Here is a 17950-nt window from a genome sequence, read left to right on the forward strand (position 1 = left end):
CTGTATCCAGATCTGCTCTCCCCCATCTCTGCTTAGCCGTCCTTCTGGAATCCTAGAATCCCAGGGCTGGAAGAGACCTCAGGAGTCATCGAGTTCAGCCCCCTGCCCAACACAGGACCAACCCCAACCCAATCAGCCCAGCCAGGGCTTTGTCAAACCGGGGCTTAGACACCTCTAGGGATGGAGATCTCACCCCTGCCCTAGGTAACCCATCCCAGTGCTGGAAGCCAAGTCCTCCTGGTGACACCATTTTTGCAGCCAGGCATTCGCCTCCTGGATGTGTCTGTCCCTAACTCCCCTCTCCATAACCCCAGCACCCTGTAGTCACCTCTGATCCGCCCAGGGTCGCACCCTGCAGCATCATTAGTGTCCCGTGGATGAGTAGTCAGAGGGCTGGATGACGGTCGGCAATCCCTCCCGGCGGGCAGTGCCCCTCCAGGGATGCCACGTCAAGGCAGCAGAAGGGCGCCTCCACCCCCCTTGGAAGAGAGTCTCCAACCACGGCTACGCTGCAATTTCTCCTGGCAGTGGTGGCTGCAGAGTTCCCTGTCTTGGGGGTGGCTGGTTTCTCCTCCTCTGCCTCCGGGGGCGATTCCTCGTCTCGCGGATCAGAACAGTTCCCCGGCACCTCGGTGGGAGGGTCGGGAGCAGGGGTGGGCGCTGTCTGCCGCCAGAAGTGACCAGCTGCCAGTGGTCCCCCCAGACCTAGCCAGGTGTCCGTGGGAGCTTCGATGTCTCCATATGAACATGCGCCAGGAATTCCTCGCAGGCGCCAACGCCCTTCAGCCCAGCCACCTTCTCCTGCAGCTTCCCAAGACGTCCCCCAGCAGGCCCCTTCCACACTAGATGGGTCCCCCCCACCCCCAGGGTGTCTGTAAATCCACAGCAGGATCTGGGGATGCGCCAGGCGGGGGTCGGGCGTCAGGGGGAAACGAGAGCAGCGTTAGCACCGATGACACGGGCCTTCCAAACCGACATGGCAGCTCCCTCTCCAGCTTCCCTGGCTACTGGCTCTTCAGGCCTTTTCCTCCAGCTCAGCCCCACCCCTCGCTACCACACGGGGCTGTGTGTGGGGCGGGATCACAAAGGCCGACTGAGGCAGATCAAAGATGATCAAGGATGATCCAGGGAACAAAGGCGCAAACAGTCCCAAGACACAATCCCAGCCCACCCAGGAACTGAAATAACTTGGAAGAATATAACCTGCCCCCGCTCTGCCCCACGGCCCCATCTACCCCGGCATCCTGCCCCCCCACAGGCCTATCTACCCCTGTATCCTGCCTCTCTCAGCCCCACAGGCCCAACTACCCCACTATCCTGCCCCCCCTCGGGCCCATCTACCCTGGTATCTTGCCCCCCTCAGCCGCACAGACCCATCTACCCCAGTATCCTGCCCCCCTTGGGCCCATCCACCCTGGTATCTTGCCCCCCTCAGCCGCACAGACCCATCTACCCCAGTATCCTGCCCCCCTTGGGCCCATCTACCCCGGTATCTTGCCCCCCTCAGCCGCACAGACCCATCTACCCCAGTATCCTGCCCCCCCTCGGGCCCATCCACCCTGGTACCTTGCCCCCCTCAGCCGCACAGACCCATCTACCCCAGTATCCTGCCCCCCTCAGCCCCATCTATCCCCGAACCTCACCCCCCCCTTGATATCACAGTCACCCTCCTGCTGGCAAACAGCCAGGACATGAAACTAATCGAGACCCTCCACTTGGCTGCTCCAGCTCCCTCAGACACTCCTGCCCCCCCCTCATGTCATGTAACCCTCCATACCTACCCTGCCCCTCCCACAGGGCAAATAATGCCCCTGGAATCCCCCCTAGGGACATCCCATCGGTGCCTTAGAAGAATCTCTGTTTATTATTAATTCATTGTAGCACATTCTGCATACACTGGGGGGGGGCACAAATGGGGGTGCAGAAATCAGACAGGGCCTCTCCCCCCAGCAGGGGGTCAGACTTAAGGACCAGCCCCCCACTTCCAGCCACAGGAAAAGATCCGACATTGCTGGGGACTTGGGGGGGGGGGGGTGAGGCAAATCCCACCCCCTGCAGTTGATTGGTGAAGGGGTGGGGGGGACCACAAACGAGAATTCATACACAGGCTGTGATTGGGGTGAAGCCAGAGCGCCCCAGGGGCTTCCTCTCCCGTGGGCACTGGGGGACCCGCCCCCCCGCAGGGGGCTGAGGCTGGGGGGGGGGGGCGGAGCCAGGCCCCCTACTCCCTACAGAGGGCAGTGAGGGGAGGAGGAGGAGCCAGGGAAGAATGCTCACACAGCCAGCAGGGGGCGCTGTGGAGGTGGCACAGCCCTGGGGGGGCACAAATATGCAACTCAGACCTGGCCCCCCCCCCGCCCCTCCCCTCCCGACTTGAGTCCGAGGACCGGTCGCTGAGGCTCAACTAGGTCCACATCCCAGCGCCGGCCCAGCTGGCCCTGCCCCACCACCATGGGGAGGGGGATTAAGGCAGCCCCACCCCCCACTCCAGACAGCAAGGCAGGGCAGCTCTGTCCAGGCAGCATCATATCTGCCGTCACTTCCCCCCCACCCCCCGAAGTTCCTGGGGGTTCTCTCCACAGCTGCATCCGGGGAATGGCTCCTGCCGCCAGAGCCACGGCAAGGGGGCAGGTGGGGACCCCGCCCTGGGCTCTGGAGCGGGGGGGGGAGCGGAAGGGGGGGAGCGAGCAGCCCAATGCTGTAGTCTTACCCTGGTAGAACAAGGTGGGAATGTCCCATCAGCCCCTGGGGCAGGCTAGGGGGAGGGGCAGTAGTGTGCTAGGTGGGGGGGGGCTTGGGAGCAGCTATAACTTAAAGGGGCAGCAGCACCCTCATTTCCTGGAGGGGGGGGAGAACAGGTCTTGGAGGCGGAGCTTAGGGTGGGCTTGGCCTCAAAGGGGGCGGAGCTATGCAGGAGGAGGGGTTTAATACTGCCCCCCTGCCCCCATTCAGTCTCAGGGAAGAAGGGGCACCGCCCCTGCCACGCCCACGGGCCCCTCCTCCTTGTCCCCCATGACAGGGGTTGCCGTCTTACAGACCCACTGCCAAGGCTCCCTCCCCCGGGCCCCTCCCGGGGCCACCTCCCCCCATCCCCACCCCTGCACCGGCCCCCTTATAGCAGGAAGGGGTTTGTGTTGCCCATGGACTGGGCCGAGGCGCTGGTGGGCACAACCCCCTGAGGGGGCATCATGGGGGCCATGGCCATGGGGGAGAGACCAGGGGGTTGGGCCCCCACCATGGGAGAGACAGAGGCCAAGGGCACGACCGGCCCCAGGGGGGTGACTGAGACCATGGGGGGGACGAAGGGGGCGGCGGGGGGGCCCAGCCCCATGACGGGGCTGACACGCAGCTGGTTGAGGGTCAGCGAGGCGGGCTGGGCCGGCTGGAACGGGTTGGTGGCCGAGGCGCCAGCGGCGGCTCCCGGTGCCGACGCCACAGCTGCGGGCGCCGTCCCTGGAACAAGGGGGAGAGGATCGGACACCAGCCGCACGAGCAGGAGGAAACCCAGGAGTCCCGGCTCTAACCACTCAACTCCACTCCCCTTCCAGAGTCAGCGAGAGAACCCAGGAGTCCTGCCTCCCGCCCCCTCCCCCCACTAACCCCTAAGCCCCAAACTCCACTCCCAGGGCCAGGAAGAGAATCCAGGAGTCCTGGCTCCTCCCCCCCCCCCCTTCCCGGCTCTAACCACTGACCTCCACTCCCCTTCCAGAGTCAGCGAGAGAACCCAGGAGTCCTGCCTCCCGCCCCCTCCCCCCACTAACCCCTAAGCCCCAAACTCCACTCCCAGGGCCAGGAAGAGAACCCAGGAGTCCTGGCTCCTCCCCCCCCCCTTCCTGGCTCTAACCACTGAACTCCACTCCCCTTCCAGAGTCAGCGAGAGAACCCAGGAGTCCTGCCTCCCGCCCCCTCCCCCCACTAACCCCTAAGCCCCCAAACTCCACTCCCAGGGCCAGGAAGAGAATCCAGGGGTCCTGGCTCCTTCCCCCCCCCCCTTCCCGGCTCTAACCACTGAACTCCACTCCCCTCCCCGGGCCAGGGAGAGAACCCAGGAGTCCTGCCTCCCGCCCCCTCCCCCCACTAACCCCTAAGCCCCCAAACTCCACTCCCAGGGCCAGGAAGAGAACCCAGGAGTCCTGGCTCCTCCCCCCCCCCTTCCCGGCTCTAACCACTGAACTCCACTCCCCTCCCCGGGCCAGGGAGAGAACCCAGGCGTCAGGGCGCTCACCTGTGGCCAGGAAGGGGTTGGAGGTTTTGGAGCTGGGGGGCACGAGGGGTTTGCTGATCAGCGAGTCCAGATCCACCAGGGCAGCGTTGGGACCCAGGAAGGACTCCGGGGTCTTGCGGGTGGGTTTGGAGGCTTCGGCCAGCGAGCCCCCGACAGCCGCCATGTCGAAGGCGCAGGGGCTGCGGGCGCCGGCCGCGCGAGACACGGGCACCTCCCCGGCCAGCAGGTCCAGCTCCCCTGGGAGCAGAGAGGAAAGAGGAGCTGACACACCTGCCAGCCCCATAGCGACGTGGGGCTGGGAGGGGCAGCCGACGCTAGAGTCCAGTCGCTACAGATGCTGACGGGTCCCGGCCCCAAGGACAAGGGGTTAATCAGCCCCCAAGCACACAGGAGAGGCCAGCTCCGGACTGGCGGGCTCAGGGGATAGGGAACGGGACAGGGGCCTTTCCCCTCTAGGGGGCGCCGGCTCCCACCTGGCCGCAGGGCAGGGATGGGCTGGCTTAGGGGGGCAGGGGCCTTTCCCCTCTAGGGGGCGCCGGCTCCCACCTGGCCGCAGGGCAGGGATGGGCTGGCTTAGGGGGGCAGGGGCTTTTCCCCTCCAGGGGGCGCCGGCTCCCACCTGGCCGCAGGGCAGGGATGGGCTGGCTTAGGGGGGCAGGGGCTTTTCCCCTCCAGGGGGCGCCGGCTCCCACCTGGCCGCAGGGCAGGGATGGGCTGGCTTAGGGGGGCAGGGGCTTTTCCCCTCCAGGGGGCGCCGGCTCCCATCTGGCCGCAGGGCAGGGATGGGCTGGCTTAGGGGGGCAGGGGCTTTTCCCCTCCAGGGGGCGCCGGCTCCCACCTGGCCGCAGGGCAGGGATGGGCTGGCTTAGGGGGGCAGGGGCCTTTCCCCTCCAGGGGGCGCCGGCTCCCACCTGGCCGCAGGGCAGGGAGGGGCTGGCTTAGGGGGGCAGGGGCCTTTCCCCTCCAGGGGGCGCCGGCTCCCACCTGGCCGCAGGGCAGGGAGGGGCTGGCTTAGGGGGGCAGGGGCCTTTCCCCTCCAGGGGGCGCCGGCTCCCACCTGGCCGCAGGGCAGGGATGGGCTGGCTTAGGGGGGCAGGGGCTTTTCCCCTCCAGGGGGCGCTGGCTCCCATCTGGCCGCAGGGCAGGGATGGGCTGGCTTAGGGGGGCAGGGGCTTTTCCCCTCCAGGGGGCGCCGGCTCCCACCTGGCCGCAGGGCAGGGATGGGCTGGCTTAGGGGGGCAGGGGCCTTTCCCCTCCAGGGGGCGCCAGCTCCCACCAGGGAGGACGTATTCAGGGCCCCCCCATGGCTATCTCCCCTCACCCAGCGGAGGGAAGGCCAGACGGGCGAGGGGAGGAGGGGGAGGCAGCCGGAGGCCCCCCCAGCCCACCTGTGCTGCTCCCTGACTTGGGCAGCGCGGGGCGCAGGCTGTCGAAATCCGAGAATTCGTCCGGCTCGAAGGCTCCGCTGGCTGTGGGGGGAGGAGAGAGGGGGGTTACGGGGAGTCCTGCCCCCTCCCAGAGCGGGGGAGGGAACCGGGGCGGCCTGGCCCACCCACCTGCGGTGCCGTTGGTGCTGGCTTTCGAAGGCGACCCCCCCCAGGGGTCGGGGAAGGTCTGCGCGGGGGCCCAGGGGTCGGCTGCGGGTTTCCCCTGGGGAGCTGGGGCTGGGCCCGACGACCACGGGTCACTGGCAGGGGCCGCTCCGCTCACTGCGGCGCCCCCGGCTGGAGGAGGGAAGAGCAGTCAGCAGCCACCGGCTTGGTCCCTTCCCCCTACCCACAATGCACTGCAGGGGACAGGCTGGGGGCAGCAGGGGGCGCTGGCTGGAGGGTGTGAGGGACATTGGGATATGGGGGGCGCCCCAACGGGCAGGGCTGTTTGCCCACCTCTGCTCCAGGACCAGCCCTGAATCCCCCAGGAAGGGGCTGAGGAAGGCCCCAGGCACATCCATGATGCTCCGACTCCAGGAGAGTCAGCCCGGGGGTCAAACCCTCCCCATCTCTCCACCGTGGGGCCTGTGGGGGCCAGGCAGGGGGAGAGCCAGGATTCAACAGATCTACGTTCTGTTCCCAGCCCTGCCCTGAGGCACCCCCCCGTGCCTCAGTTTCCCCTCTGGGGCACAGAGACCGCCCTGCTGTGGCTAGAGCTTTGACAAATCCCCTCCCTCTCCGGCCCCCTGGGACGCAGCAGAAGAGGGGGTCTCCACTCCGGCCCACGTGCTGGGGGAAGTGAGGGGGGCTGAGCAACAAAGGCAGGAGGGGCCCGGAGAGGCGGGTGCCCAGAGACTGGAGCGACAGGCACAACATGGAGACGTACCAGGCAGTGGGGCAGGGCCCGTCCCCTCCGGGTTCCAGGGGTCAGAGCTGGCGGCGGCCGGGGAGCCCCCCCAGGGATCTCCCGGGGCCGTGACGGTGGCAGGCGCCCCCCATGGATTGCCAGTGGAAGCCACGCCTCCGGGGGCCCCTCCCCAGGGGTCGGGGGCAGGCGGCCCCACAGGAGCAGGCACGGAGGCACCCCATGGGTCGGCGGGGGCTGGGGCACCCCATGGGTCCCCGGCGGCGGGGGGGGCTGGTGCAGTGAAGACATCAGCCAGGTCCATCAGTGACGACTGTGGGGGAGAAACATGGTGAAATGGGGGAGGGGGGAGCCAGTCACCTAGATGCACCCCGACACCCTGGCTCTGAGCCCAAACCAGTCGACAACCAGCTAGCGCCCCCCCCCCACAGCCCCCCCCCCCGCCTCCAAGTCAGACCCCTGTGGCTAAGCCCCGCCCCCTGCTACAGCCCCCGAGGGAGGGGTTACCTCCTCGCCCTTGGCTGGCACAGCCTCCTTCTTGCTCTCCTCGATCGCCATCTGCAGCCGCAGGTCGTCACCGCGCCGGATCCGCTCCTCCTGGGGGGGGGTTGGCAAGGGAAATGGGGGGGCGTCAGCAGCGCACAAGGGGAACCCCGATCGGGGGGCAGAGGAGGGGAGCTGGAATACTCACCTGCTGCTGGTGTGGCAGCGCTCCCAGCTGTGGGTCCCAGCTGCAGCCCAGTGGTGTGGGGGGAGCCGTTTGCTGCCCCAGGCCCCACGCCTATCCCATAATTCCCCCCAGTGCAGAGGGGCCTGTGGCATCCCGAGCAACTGGCAATTACGGGGCTCACAGATCCAGTCCCTGCCAGAGCCAGCCCCCCTCCCAGAGCTCAGGACAACCCAGGCCCACAAAGACAACGTAAAGGCCCCCCACTGCGGGCCAGACATCTCAGCCCCTCCCACAACCGACCCCCCACCCCCCAGGGGCTAGGCACAGCCCCCCACAACTTACCAACGAAGTCTCCTGCCACAGTCCTCTTCTTCCCAGGAGCCAGACACGGCCCCCTCAGTCCCCCCTCAATTTTTCAGCTGCCCCCTCCCAAAACCAGCTACAGGCCCCCTGCCCTCTGTACCAGCTACACCTGCCCAAAGACAACTAGATTTGCCTGCCCCGGGCCTCCCGTACCAGGCCTGCCCCCCAGCCTGCCCCAAAGTGGCAATTACCCAGAGCGAAAGCCAGGCGGGAGAGGAAGGCTGGAGGGGGAGGGACAGACAGATTAGCGCGGGGGGGCGGGGGGGGGATCAGGGTGAGGGTTAATAGGGGGCCGGGGGTTAGCGCACAGCTGCCGTGGAGAGACCCAAACGACCCAGAGAGATCCAGCCAGAACCTTTCAGAACCTTCTGCTGCCTCCGTTCTGGGGGAAGGGGGAGTCCTTGGCATTGCTCTCTAGAATTCAAGGGGGTACAAAGAAACCAGGAGGGGTGCTGGGGGAAACCCGGGCATTGGACGGGAGGGTGGGGTCGAGTGTGAGAGAAGGGGCTGGATGGGTCCATTGGGCAACACTGCCCAAGGAGCCAGCCAGTGATCAGAGGATGGGGGGGGGGGGGAGTTGGAGAAAGAACCTAAGCACCCTGCTCCAACCACTAGGCCCCGCTGCCCTCCCAGAGCTGGGGACAGAACCAAAGCTTGAAGCTGGAATTGCTTCAGCCACCACTGAAATGCAGCCACCTGTGGGTTGGGGCGAGGCAGTTGCTAAACAAACATTTAGAACAGGAAGAAATGGGGGAACTAGAGGACACTATGTGGGTTTAGGGAAGTAACAGGGGAGAACAGAACATAAGAACGGCCGTCCTGGGTCAGGCCAAAGGTCCATCTAGCCCAGTAGCCTGTCGGCCGACAGTGGCCCAGAGGGGGTGGACCAAAGACAACGATCAAGCGATTCGTCTCCTGCCATCCTCTCCAGCCTCTGACAAACAGGCCAGGGGCACCATTCCTACCCCCTGGCTAATAGCCTTTTATGGACCTAACCTCCATGAATGTATCTAGCTCTTCACAGCCTCCTCTGGCAAGGAGTTCCACAGGTTGACTACGCGCTGTGTGAAGAAGAACTTTCTTTTATTAGTTTAAAACCTGCTCCCCATTAATTTCATTTGGTGTCCTCTAGTTCTATTCTGGGAACAAGTAAATAATTTTTTTTTAATCACCCTCTCCACACCGCTCATGATTTTATAGGCCTCTATCATACCATATCAAACAGAGTTCCAGTGGGGATCAGGCCCTTGGTGGGGAAAAGCGGCTGGACGATTTCACCTGCTAAGCACTTCAAGTGCATGGGGGGCACGGATCCCAGACACGCAACCCAATGGCACTTGGGAGGGGTTACAGAGCAGGAGCAAAACTGATCTGGGTACCTGGCGAGACTGAAACTGACCAAGAGTGAAACTGGCCTCTGTACCCATGGGGACTGAAACTGACCAGAAGCTAGATTGATCTGGGCACCAGCGGGACTGAAACTGACCTGGGTATCCAGAGGGACTGAAACTGACCAGAGGTGAAACTGACCTGGGTATCCAGAGGGACTAAAACTGACCAGAGGTGAAACTGACCTGGGTATCCAGAGGGACTAAAACTGACCAGAGGTGACACTGACCTGGGTATCCACAGGGACTAAAACTGACCAGATGCCCCCAAGAGGAGGGCTAGGTGGAGAAGTTTCTCTCCTTTTCAGAGCATCTTTTCCCTGGAGGCGAGAAAAGTTCTGCGAGGTGATGGCGAGCAGTGAGTGGAGTTAGCGCTGATCTAGTCGGGGCGGGGGTTAGTGCAGTGGGGGTGGGGGGAAGGCCAGCCCACACTCCTATGGTGGGGAGGGTGTTAGATCGTCCGGGGGCGGCTCTAACCTTGTCGTGCTCCTCTCTGCTCAAGCTAAGAGCGAGCTGGAGCTGCAGGTCTTCTTCGGCGACGGCAACGGGGGGCTGACGGGGGCGGAGAGAGCAGAGAATGAAGGCGCGGCAGGGCACACACCCATGGGGGAGGGGCAGGGCAGGGGGGAGGTTTGGCCCACGGGTAGGAAAGAGAACAGGATCGACCCTCCCATGCCTGCCGGGGGAGCTCGAGGCACACACACAGGGGGAAATGAACAGGCGGCGGGGGGGGGGGGGCGGCTGATGCCGGGAGGCAGTGGATGGGAGAAGAGCAGCAGACGGAGAGGGAGCAGGGGGCCCTGTGGTGCCTGGGATGCAGGGGGACCAGGCTCAGGCAGGGCAGTGGGTAGGGGGCAGAGGACGGGGGCGCAGACAGACACGGCAGTGGAAGCACAGAGAGGGGGAGACGGGCTCTGTTTGGAGGAGCTCCTCTCGGCTGCCCAGATGCGGTTTGCTCCGGGGAAGTGGATTATCCGTAAGGGGGTGGGGAGCAGGGGGAGCTGGGATGAATGAAGGGGGCCGTGCAGGATGCCGGCTGGTACAGAGGATTGGGGGGGGCTGCCCCCCATCTCCGCCTGGAGGGTTGGACACAGAACTCAACAGGTCCTGGCTCTTTGCCCGACAGCTTTGGGGAGGGTTAACTGGGGGGAGCTGGGGCTGGACCCCACTGTGTGTGGGTGTCACCCTGCCCTCCTAAAGCCTGTGTACCCCAAAACAGCCCCCCTCAGCAGGCTGCCACAGCCCCACCCCCTACCAGGACCCATCTGGCCCCAGGGCAGGGGCTGGCTGCCTCCTGGGGGCAGGGAACGGGGCCTGAGGCCCGGCCCAGCCCCACTCCCGCAGCGCTGCACCTATCCCAGCGCCCGGTGTCGGAGGCAGCCTGGCCACAATCAGGGGCCACCGGGCACCCCCAGGGCAGCAGCAGGGAGGCCGAGGGCTGGACGCTGCCCTCGGAGCACCTCCCCTCGGGGGGACGATGATCACAAGTAGCCCCCCTCCCCCCCGCGCCCCGCAGCCGCTGCTCCAGATTTACCTTGCTCCTTACCTGCTCCGCTTCTTCCTTGCTCATGGCCAGCGCCAGCTGCAGCTGCAGCTCCTCCTCACCGCTGCTCTGGGGCCAGGCCTGCTCTGCCTCCGTCGGGGCGCTGGCGGCCGAGGCCGATGAGGCTGCAGGGAAGAAAGACACGATGCAGCCCCTCGGGGGTGGGCAGGGGCTGGGGACACGGAGCCTCCCCCGCCTGGCACCGGGACACAGCCCCTCGGGGGGGGGCGGGGGCTGGGTACACGGAGCCTCCCCCGCCTGGCACCGGGACACAGCCCCTCGGGGGGGGGCGGGGGCTGGGTACACGGAGCCTCCCCCGCCTGGCACCGGGACAGCCCCTCGGGGGGTGGGGGAGGGCTGGGTACACGAGGAGCCCGCACCCAGCCCTGGCACATGGCCCCTCTGGGGTGGGCAGAGGCTGGGTACAAGGGCACCTCCCGGGCACGGGACACCAGTGATTCTGCAGCAGCCCGGCCCGGCCTGACAGGACAGGAGGGGGACGCAGTGGGGTGCGGGGCCAGGTTCCGCTGTGGTCGCCCAGGCCTTGGGGCTCTATTTTTCTCCTCAGAGAACGGAGCAGGGAGGCGCCCCGGAGCCAGGCCGCGTCCCACTCGGCCCCTTCCAGCAGCACGGAGCACCCTGGCGAGCGCCTCCCGCAGGCTCCCTGGGGCTCGTGCCCCACCAGACGCCACCCGCCCCTGGAGACACCGGGCACCAGCTGTCAGGCCTGGCCGGCGCCCGGCTCCCTTGCGCTGTGGCAGCCGTGCCTCCAGGGGGAGGAGGAGAGGCAGGTGCCCGTGTCTGCCCCAAGATCTGCCCCCCAGACACGGACCAAGCACTGGCCCAGTGAACTGACCGGGTGGGCCGGGGGCACAGGGGAGCCATGGAGGGGGGCATGATGGTGTCTCTGTCTCTTTAAGGGCCTGGCTGTTCCCCTCCCCTGCTTATCAGCGCTGCACTGGCAGAGGGGCAAGGTCTCTGGCTCAGCCCAGATAAGAGCCGTGGGGCAGGGCGGGATCCGCAGGGAGGGGCTGGGGGGAGGGACACGCGTGTTCTCCCCCTTCGCTTCCTGCTGCAGGCGGGGGCAGCGCTGGGCTGGCAGAGGCTGCGGGGTGGGAGTGGGGGGCGCAGGCAGAGCTGGGGGGGTTTGAGGGGCTGGCTCTGTTGCTGTGTTGGTGGGGAGAGTTGCCATGTGGGACAGAGGGGGCGGAGCCAGCAGGGGTCAAAGTTCACAGATAAAGTGGATGCCAGATGGGCAGGGTGTTGGCACAGCCTCTGATTGGCTCCAAACCCTGCCTGTCTGCACCCCATGTCCCACCCACCCCCGCAGGGCAGGGCACGGCCCCACCCCCTCTCGCCCCCCTGAACTGCAGGTGCTGAGCCCCCCCCCCGTGGGGTGGAGTCTGAGGCTGTTCCCTTGGGGGGGGGGGGGGAGCATTCACTGTTGGCAACAGCTGCCGGGCAGGGAACCGGGACCTGGCTGGGTCGTGGAGGGCAGAGGGGCCCGGCAGAGCCCCCCAGCTGTACGGCAGGCGCCTCCCCTGAGCCACACAGCCCTCACCCACCCCCCCCCCCCAGCCATCCCTGGGGCCCCCCCGAGCCCCACAGCTCTCACCTGCCCCCCTCCCAGCCCCACAGCCACCCCTGGGGCCCCCCCGAGCCCCACGGCCCTCACCCGCCCCCCGACCGCCTCTGAGCCCCCCCAAGCCCTACAGCCCTCACCCACCCCCAAACAGGCCCCAAGCCCCACATCCTTCACCTGCCCCCCGAGCCCCACGGCCACCCCTGAGCCCCCCCCCCCCCACGAGCCCCACAGCCCTCACTCGCCCCCCGAGACTCACGGCCACCCTCAAGCCCTAAAGCCCTCACCTGCACCCCCCCCCCCCCGTCCACTGCTGCCCCCTTGAGCTTTCAAACCTCAGAGCCAACCCCCAACTCTCACCCACCCTCCTGAGCCACGGCTGTACCCCCCAAGCTCCAGTCGTCACCTATCCCCTGAACTTCTCAGCTGCCCCCCTGAACTCAACACCCATCCCCTGCCTCCCCAACCTTAAAGTCACGCTCCGGAGCCCAACCCTAACCCTAGCCCACTCCCTGAACCTCACAGCTGGCCCCCACAAGCCCAAGGGCTGTCACCGGCCACTCACCCCCAGTTCCACAGCTGTCATCTGGCCCACTGAGTCCCCCAGCCCCCCCCAGCCATCGCCTGCCCCCCTCCCCCCGAACCTCAGAGGTGAAAGGTGGCCGGGGCCCCGCGAGCAGGGCCGCCTACCCGTGCAGGTCTGTGCCAGCTTCTCCTTGGTCTTGAGGGCGTGGGCCCGTTCCTCCTTGAGCCGCTCGTCGTCCCGGAGCAGGGCCACCAGCTGCTTGGCCTTCTCCCGCACGTTGACGCCCTGGTCCTTGCCGTCCCGGTCGACGTACTGGAAATCCTTCAGCGTCTGGACGGCGTAGATGTTCTCCTTGCACTGCTGGGCCACGCGCTCTGAGCCCGTCTTGATCAGGTACTCCATGAGCGTCATGGCCTGGGGGGGCAGGCCAGTCTCAGTCCATGGCCCCCACGGCGCCTCCGCCAGCCCGCCCAGCCCCCCGAGTGGTACAGGCGCCCCCCCCCGCAGCCAGAGCCTCCCCGCCCAGCCCCCCGCAGGGCGCAGGCACCCCCCCACAGCCAGAGCCCCCACATCGCTTCCACCCAGTCCTTCCCACACAGCGCATGCACCCCCGCAGCCAGAGCCCCCACAACACTTCCACTGAGCCCCACAACACCCCGCCAACACCCTTCCCCCGCAGGGCATATGCACCCCCCCCCCACAGCCAGAGCCCACCTGCCCATCCACCCACAAAGCTGCTGTTTGTAGGCCACCCCTTCCCCACATAGAGAAGGCAGGCGGGGAGCAGGGTCTTGTGGTTAGAGCTGTGGGGGGGTTGCAAGCCAAGGCTTCTGGGTTGTATCCACAGCTCTGGGAGAGGGTGGAGGCTAGTGGTCAAAGCAGAGACTGGAAGGCAGGACTCCACAGCTCTGGTAGGGTAGCGAGGGCTAGCGGTTAGAGCTGGGAGGCACAGCTCTGGAAAGGTAGCGAGGGCTAGCGGTTAGAGCTGGGAGGCACAGCTCTGGAAAGGTAGCGAGGGCTAGCGGTTAGAGCTGGGAGGCAGGACTCCACAGCTCTGGTAGGGTAGCGAGGGCTAGCGGTTAGAGCTGGGAGGCACAGCTCTGGAAAGGTAGCGAGGGCTAGCGGTTAGAGCTGGGAGGCACAGCTCTGGAAAGGTAGCGAGGGCTAGCGGTTAGAGCTGGGAGGCACAGCTCTGGAAAGGTAGCGAGGGCTAGCGGTTAGAGCTGGGAGGCAGGACTCCTGGGTTGTCGCCCCAGTTCCGGGCGGGGGTCGGGGGGACTAGTGGTTAGGGCAGGGTGCTGGGAGGCAGGACCCCGGGGCGGCACCTTGTAGACGTGGCGCCAGTTCTTGCCGTGGTCGTTGAGCCGTTTCCAGATCATGCTCATGATCTCCGAGAAGGCCACCACGTTGTAGGTGAGGTCGGCGATCTCCGACATGAGCGAGCTGGACGGGCCCCAGGGGTCGTTGGACGTGGCCTCCCGCACCTTGATCTCTGCCTCCGAGTAGTTGTGGACGATGTTTTTCATCTGGCGCCGCAGCGAGGAGGTCGACATGGTGGGAGGGGAGGGGGGCGGCCCGGCTGCGGGGCAGCTCCTGGTCCCAGTCCTGCGAGGGGAGGGGGGGCACCCCCGTGTCCGTGCAATGGGGAGGGCCCCGGATCCCTGGCCGGGGGGCAGGAAATCCCCCTGTGTCCGTGCGATGGGGAGGGCTGGCACCAGCGGGTGCAGGGAGGGGGGTCAGGCCACTCTCTGGGCCTGGGCCGGCAGGGGCGAGCCGGTCATGACGGCCACTCACAGCCACACCTGCAACACACAGAGAGCAGGGTCAGTGACTCCATGACACAGAGCCGGCACGAGACGCAGCCAGGGGGGCAGGGTTCTCCCCCCAGCACTGGGAGGAGAGTGGGGGCTAGTGGTTAGAGCAGGAGACTCCTGGGTTCTCTCCCAGGCTCTGGGGCTCAAAAGGGGGGCTGGGAGCCAGGAGTCCGACACTCCCCCGGGGGGGACTGGCTTCCGGGGCCTCCTCTGTCCCTCCCCGGCGGGAGCGTGCGGGCAGGGAGCACTAACTCTGGGAGGGGTTGGGGGGGTCTAGACCCAGGAGAGAACGCACCCAAGCTGGCGGGAGGCAGCAGCAGCCAGTGGTTGGAGCCCCCAGCGGCTGGACGCCAAGCGCAGCTGGAATTCAGCCTCCAGCCAAAGGCCCCGGGGAAGGAAGAGACACAGAGCTCTGGGGGCGCCGCACTGTGGGGGTGGGGGAGGGACTCGCCCCTCCCGTCACGGCCAGCCCTGCAGCAAGACGTGTGTCAGCCTGGGGCTAGGGGCGTGCAGGTGACCCGCTCCCCATGCTCTGCCCCAGAGGGGCCGCACCCCAGCACCGGGGATGGGTGCCTGGATAACCAGCACCCAGCTCTACCCCAGAGGCAGCCACATCTCCGGACCCAGGGATCGGAGCCACGGAGCAGAGCCCGGCGAGCGCCGGGGGAAGGAAGGAAAGCTCCAGGCGTCCTGGCGCCATGACTCAGAAAGGCACAAGGCCTCACTTCCTTCCCCTCTGGCTGCTGCCAGCTGGGACCCGGGAGCTGCAGGGGCTGGAGACCTCCAGGGGGTGGAATGCAGGTTCCCCCTGGCCCTCAGAGCCCATGCAGTGGTCCTGCAGTGCTCCTGGGACTCAGGGAACCCCCTCCCCTTCTTCCCATGCAGGCCACCCCCCGCTTCATGGAGAGAGGGCAGGGAGAGAACCCAGGAATCCTGGCTCCCAGCCCCTGCCCGTTCTAACCACTAGACCCCCCCACCCAAAGCTGGGAAGAGAACCCAGGAGTCCTGCCTCCCTGCTCTAAGCACTAATCTGCCTCCTACCCACTGGACCTTCCCATAACCACACGCTGGTCGGAGGGCTTGTCGCAGCTCTTCTCACACCCTCTCCACGCCCTGCCAATCCCAGGGGGTCTCATGTCAGACCCAACCCCCAGAGCCCTGGGGAGTGGGAGTCCCGCCCCTCACCCGTGAAGGGTGGACCAACAGGCTCCAGCAGGTTTGGGGCCGACTATGAAATTGACCGGGCGGCAGGGGCCTATCCCCGGCGGGGATTTTGCAACAGTTCCCTGGCTCCAGTAGCAGAAAGCCAAGAGGAGCGGCACAATGACACGGGGGAGGCAGGGGAGACCCGGCTGCTCAGATCAGCCCCTCGCTAGCCAGAGGCCCAGATGGGTGCCCCAGAGCTGCACCTGAGGGGACTCCCGGCTCTGCGAGCGCCAAGCACCACGCCCGGCGAGGAGGCAGATGGAAGGGAACCAGCTGGGATCCACCACGCTAGCTGGGATCCGCACAGCACCGTCCTGATCTCCCCGTCAGCTCCCTGTCCAAACCGGCCAGCTGTCCCCAGCCCCGGTAGCTCTCCAGAGAGGGGTGGGAGCAGGTGGGGATACAACAGCACAAAGGCACTTCCGGGAGCCCTCTCGGGGGACCATAAATCATCCAGGCTGTGGAGAGTTTCTCTCTCACCCCACGAGTCAGCTACCCCCCCCCCCCCCACTGTGCCATGGGCTGCCCATAAACCTGCTTGGGCTGCCGGGCAGCCAGACAGGGAGGGTCTGGACGTGACAATGAACCACGTGAGAGAGAAGGCTGAGCTGGGGGATTAGAACCACTCCCTGCGGTGGTCAAGGCCGCTGGCCAGCCAGCCAGCCTGCCTGCCTCCCCTTTTCCTCCAATTCCCTCCCCGCCTCTGGGCCAGCCCCACTCACCCCCTCCCTGCCCAGCACGCCCCTGGGTCAGCCCCACTCCCCCCAAGCACCGTGTCCCCAGATCAATCCTTCCCTGCCTCACACACTCCTACACCAGGCCCCCAGATTAGGCACCACCAGTCGCGCTCCTGTGCCCTCCCACCCCCATGTGGGTACAAGACGGGCCTCTTCTGGATTCCCCAAACGGCCTCCCCTGTCCCCTTTGGCCACCCTGCAAAGCCGGGGCGGGCATGACAGCCTGGCCCCCCTCCACAACACCCGGGGCCCAGATCCCCCATGCTGGGCAGCACTGGCCTTCTCTCCAGCCTCTGCAAGCTGCCCCCCAGCCCGAGCCGAAGGCACCAGCCCGATCTCCCCTGCCAGGGCAGCCCGGCCCTCCCGTGAACTCTGGACAGCGCGGGGCGCGCCGCGCCGCCAGCCCGTCAAAGGGGTGATCGGCAGTCGGCACCGGCGCTGACTCAGAGGGACGAGTCCCTCTCACCTCCCACGCTCGCCGGCTCGCAGAAAGCAGAGCCCAGGGCGGCCGCCCTCGCTGGCAGCGCCCGGGGGGAGGGGGAGGGTCCCCAAAGCGGCGAAGGGGAAGCGGATTTCACAGGTGGGGAAACTGAGGCAGAGAAGAGCTCCAGGCGCGCTAACCCCTAGGCCCTGCTGCCAGCGGAGCCGAGACGCGCCCCGCGCAGGACTCACCTCGCGTCCCCCGCGGGGGCCGGGACGGAAGAAGCTTCGCGGGGCACCGGGGCCGCCGCCCGGCGGGGGGGGGGGGGGCGGACCAGCCCCCGGGGTCACCCCCCGTCCGGGTTCAGGCCCCGCGGCGCTGGCGGGGGGGGTTCAGGGGCGGGCGGGGGGGTCTCTCGCCCACCGACCCACCCCCTCTGATCCCCCCCTATCCCCGGGCGGGGCGCGGGCCCAGGGGGGGCATGTCAGGGCCCCGCGCGGGGGGGGCTGCCCCCTTGGCCCTGTGGGGGGGGGGCTCCCCGGGCGGGGGGGCTCAGATCGGGCGGAGAAGCCGGGGGGGGGCTGAGTCCCGCCCTGAGGGGGTGTCACTTGGGGGGGGGTCCCCGGGCCGGTGGGGGAGGGGCGCTCTCGCCCGGCTCTAGGGGCCCCGGAGGCTCCGCTCGGCGCTAGAGCGGCCGCGGCTGCTGGACCCTCCGCACCGGAAGCGGAAGCCGCCGCCCGCCCTCACTTCCGCCCTGCTCCCCCGCCGGGCTTCCGCCCTCGCCGTGACGTCACTTCCGGCCTCTCCCATGACGCCGGGAAGCCGCGCCGCGCCCCGCCTCCCTCTGTCCTCCCCTTGGCCCCGCCCCCGTGGTTGCGTGGCCCCGCCCCCCTTGACCCCTCACCTCCCGTGAGGCTTTGGCCCCGCCCCCTTGACTCCCTGCCCAATAGATTGACCTTTGACCCACCCTGCTGACCCTTTGACCTGCCCCATGACCTTTGACCTGCCCTGATGACCCCGGCCCTGCTCCCCCCCCCAGGTCTGGCAGGGTGACACTGTGACCCCCCCCCCCCCCCCCCCCCAGCTGCCTGTTGAGCCCTTGGCCCCGTGCACTGACCCCGGCCCCGTGGGGGGGGCTGCCCTGATGGGATTTGACCCGGCGGCTCCTCGCGGGGGCAGG

At 67.2% G+C, this 17950-nt stretch overlaps 1 protein-coding gene across 5 annotated transcripts; it reads right to left on the bottom strand.

Annotated features, from left to right (window-relative positions):
- Window positions 1-1841: 1841 nt before the first annotated feature.
- Window positions 1842-17515, bottom strand: EPN1 (epsin 1). Of its 5 annotated transcripts, none has more exons than XM_075915182.2 (11): window positions 17022-17514; window positions 13918-14394; window positions 12757-13006; window positions 10488-10609; window positions 9419-9493; window positions 7028-7117; window positions 6542-6833; window positions 5782-5949; window positions 5614-5694; window positions 4226-4462; window positions 1842-3453 (listed from the first exon to the last, which is right to left on the bottom strand). In XM_075915182.2, the coding sequence occupies exons 2-11, from the start codon at window positions 14143-14145 to the stop codon at window positions 3113-3115; spliced, it is 1884 nt and encodes a 627-aa protein (XP_075771297.2). In that variant the 5' UTR covers window positions 14146-14394; window positions 17022-17514; the 3' UTR covers window positions 1842-3112. The 5 variants fall into 5 exon arrangements, with proteins under 5 accessions (XP_075771297.2, XP_075771296.2, XP_075771299.2 ...); XM_075915181.2 differs by having other exon boundaries at window positions 10476-10609; XM_075915184.2 differs by lacking the exon at window positions 9419-9493 and having other exon boundaries at window positions 17022-17515.
- Window positions 17516-17950: the final 435 nt, after the last annotated feature.

Source organism: Pelodiscus sinensis, chromosome 18 (genome assembly GCF_052426305.1).
Source record: "Pelodiscus sinensis isolate ZL-2025 chromosome 18, ASM5242630v1, whole genome shotgun sequence".
Taxonomy (NCBI): domain Eukaryota; kingdom Metazoa; phylum Chordata; order Testudines; family Trionychidae; genus Pelodiscus; species Pelodiscus sinensis.

What these genes read in the sequence shown, in the direction of transcription:
- EPN1 (XM_075915181.2), bottom strand. Translation starts at nt 14,145, where the DNA reads ATGTCGACCTCCTCGCTGCGGCGCCAGATGAAAAACATCGTCCACAAC. An exon ending in TGCCAGCCAAGGGCGAGGAG is followed by an intron (nt 6,834 to 7,027) that starts GTAACCCCTCCC and finishes TCTCCCCCACAG; the next exon opens with TCGTCACTGATGGACCTGGC. An exon ending in CAGCACCAACGGCACCGCAG is followed by an intron (nt 5,695 to 5,781) that starts GTGGGTGGGCCA and finishes CTCCCCCCACAG; the next exon opens with CCAGCGGAGCCTTCGAGCCG.